Source organism: Sinocyclocheilus rhinocerous, unplaced genomic scaffold, assembly GCF_001515625.1.
Source record: "Sinocyclocheilus rhinocerous isolate Xijiao unplaced genomic scaffold, SAMN03320098_v1.1 scaffold1463, whole genome shotgun sequence".
Taxonomy (NCBI): Eukaryota; Metazoa; Chordata; class Actinopteri; order Cypriniformes; family Cyprinidae; genus Sinocyclocheilus; species Sinocyclocheilus rhinocerous.
This window is the reverse complement of record NW_015642517.1, coordinates 94,673-96,014: the sequence shown is the minus strand read 5'-3', so window position 1 is coordinate 96,014 and position 1,342 is coordinate 94,673. Positions and strand designations below refer to the sequence as shown.

The 1,342-nt window shown below is 39.1% G+C and overlaps 1 protein-coding gene across 1 annotated transcript in view; it reads right to left on the bottom strand.

Annotated features, from left to right (window-relative positions):
• Window positions 1-1,122, bottom strand: part of LOC107755938 (SH3 domain-binding protein 5-like) — a gene marked incomplete at its 5' end in the record, with an annotated part of 5,357 nt that extends 4,235 nt beyond the window's left edge. The window contains 2 exons of the mRNA XM_016572901.1: window positions 113-155; window positions 1,013-1,122. Coding sequence (XP_016428387.1) covers window positions 113-155; window positions 1,013-1,122 — 153 coding nt within the window. The remainder of the gene's footprint in view (window positions 1-112; window positions 156-1,012) is intronic.
• Window positions 1,123-1,342: the final 220 nt, after the last annotated feature.

The following is a 1,342-nucleotide window of genomic DNA, read 5'->3' as shown; positions in this document are numbered from 1 at the left end:
ATATATTAAAATTAGCCTTCATTTTTAGATAGATAAAATATATATATTTTTTTTCATTTTGGTATGAATCATTCTTAGAATATTTTTTTGTACAAAATAAAAACTGGCGTACCTCGAGCTGTAGATAATACTTGGCCTTTAATTCAAAGTACGGCCTGCAGAGGGAGAGAGAGAGAAAGATTAGAGCAGAGTGAGTGTCACAGCCGGTTCCCATGACAACAGCAGGACCTGCACATTCCAGCAGCAGAAGCACATCTGGAACCCATTAGAGACGCATCCCACTGAACTACACTTCCATCCACAACCCAAACACAGCAGAGCGGAGCAGAGGCCCGCGGAGGGGCCCACAAAACACTCGACTCTCATTTCCATCAGAGAGGAAACACTCTGTGGCTTTTCTGAAGGAAAAATCATTTTATTCCCAAATATTAACATGTTTGAAGTGAGTTCATGTGATGCAAACCCTGCAGAACATGTGCTTACAGAACTTGTTCCAGCAAGATTTTAGGGAGTCTTCATTTTATGTCCATTACAACATGATTTATATGTATGATCATTATGTAAACGCCTCAGACACTTTGAGTTTTGCCCATTATATCATCAAATTCCATGTGTGGAGTTTTTAAATGTTTTGTAACAGTTTTGACATCAAGAGAGAGTGAAAAATATACATTTATTTTAAATACACTACTGTTCAAAGGTTTGGGGTTGGTAAGATTTTTTATGTTTTGAAAGAAGTCTCTTCTGCTCACCAAGGCTGCATTTATTTTTTATCAAAAATACAACAGTTTGTGCAGAAATTATTTGGTTATGCAAACCGATTGTTGCAGAGAAATGAACATTCAATTCACGGGCAACAGCTCTCAGTGTAAATGACTTTACTGTCACTTTTAATCAGTTTAATGCATCCTTTCTGAATATAAACATTAATTTCTTTTAAAAAATAATACCGACCCCAAACTTTTGAGCAGTAGTGTATGTATATCAAAAACACTGACTTGTGTCCTCTGACCTGGACTTGTTGATGGTGCGTTTGAGTTTTTTCTCCAGTTGTCTCATGTGGCTGATGGCGGCGTTGTATTTAGCCGCTGTTTCTCTGTGCTCGATTTCACTGCGTGTCCTGCTTCCCGCTGATACTCCTGCGTGGCTCTCTGAGCTTCAACCTGAGCCTGAAAGACGAAAACTTCAGAGACTGAGGATGCTTTCACAGATTTGGTGAAGAACGAGCTGTTTGCTTTCCAAACTTTTGAAAGCAACTCGTAAAGCAACCCGGTGTTATCTGCAGACTAACACATGATGCATGTCTCAGCAGCTCATATTCTTCATCTCTTGCAGTGCATTG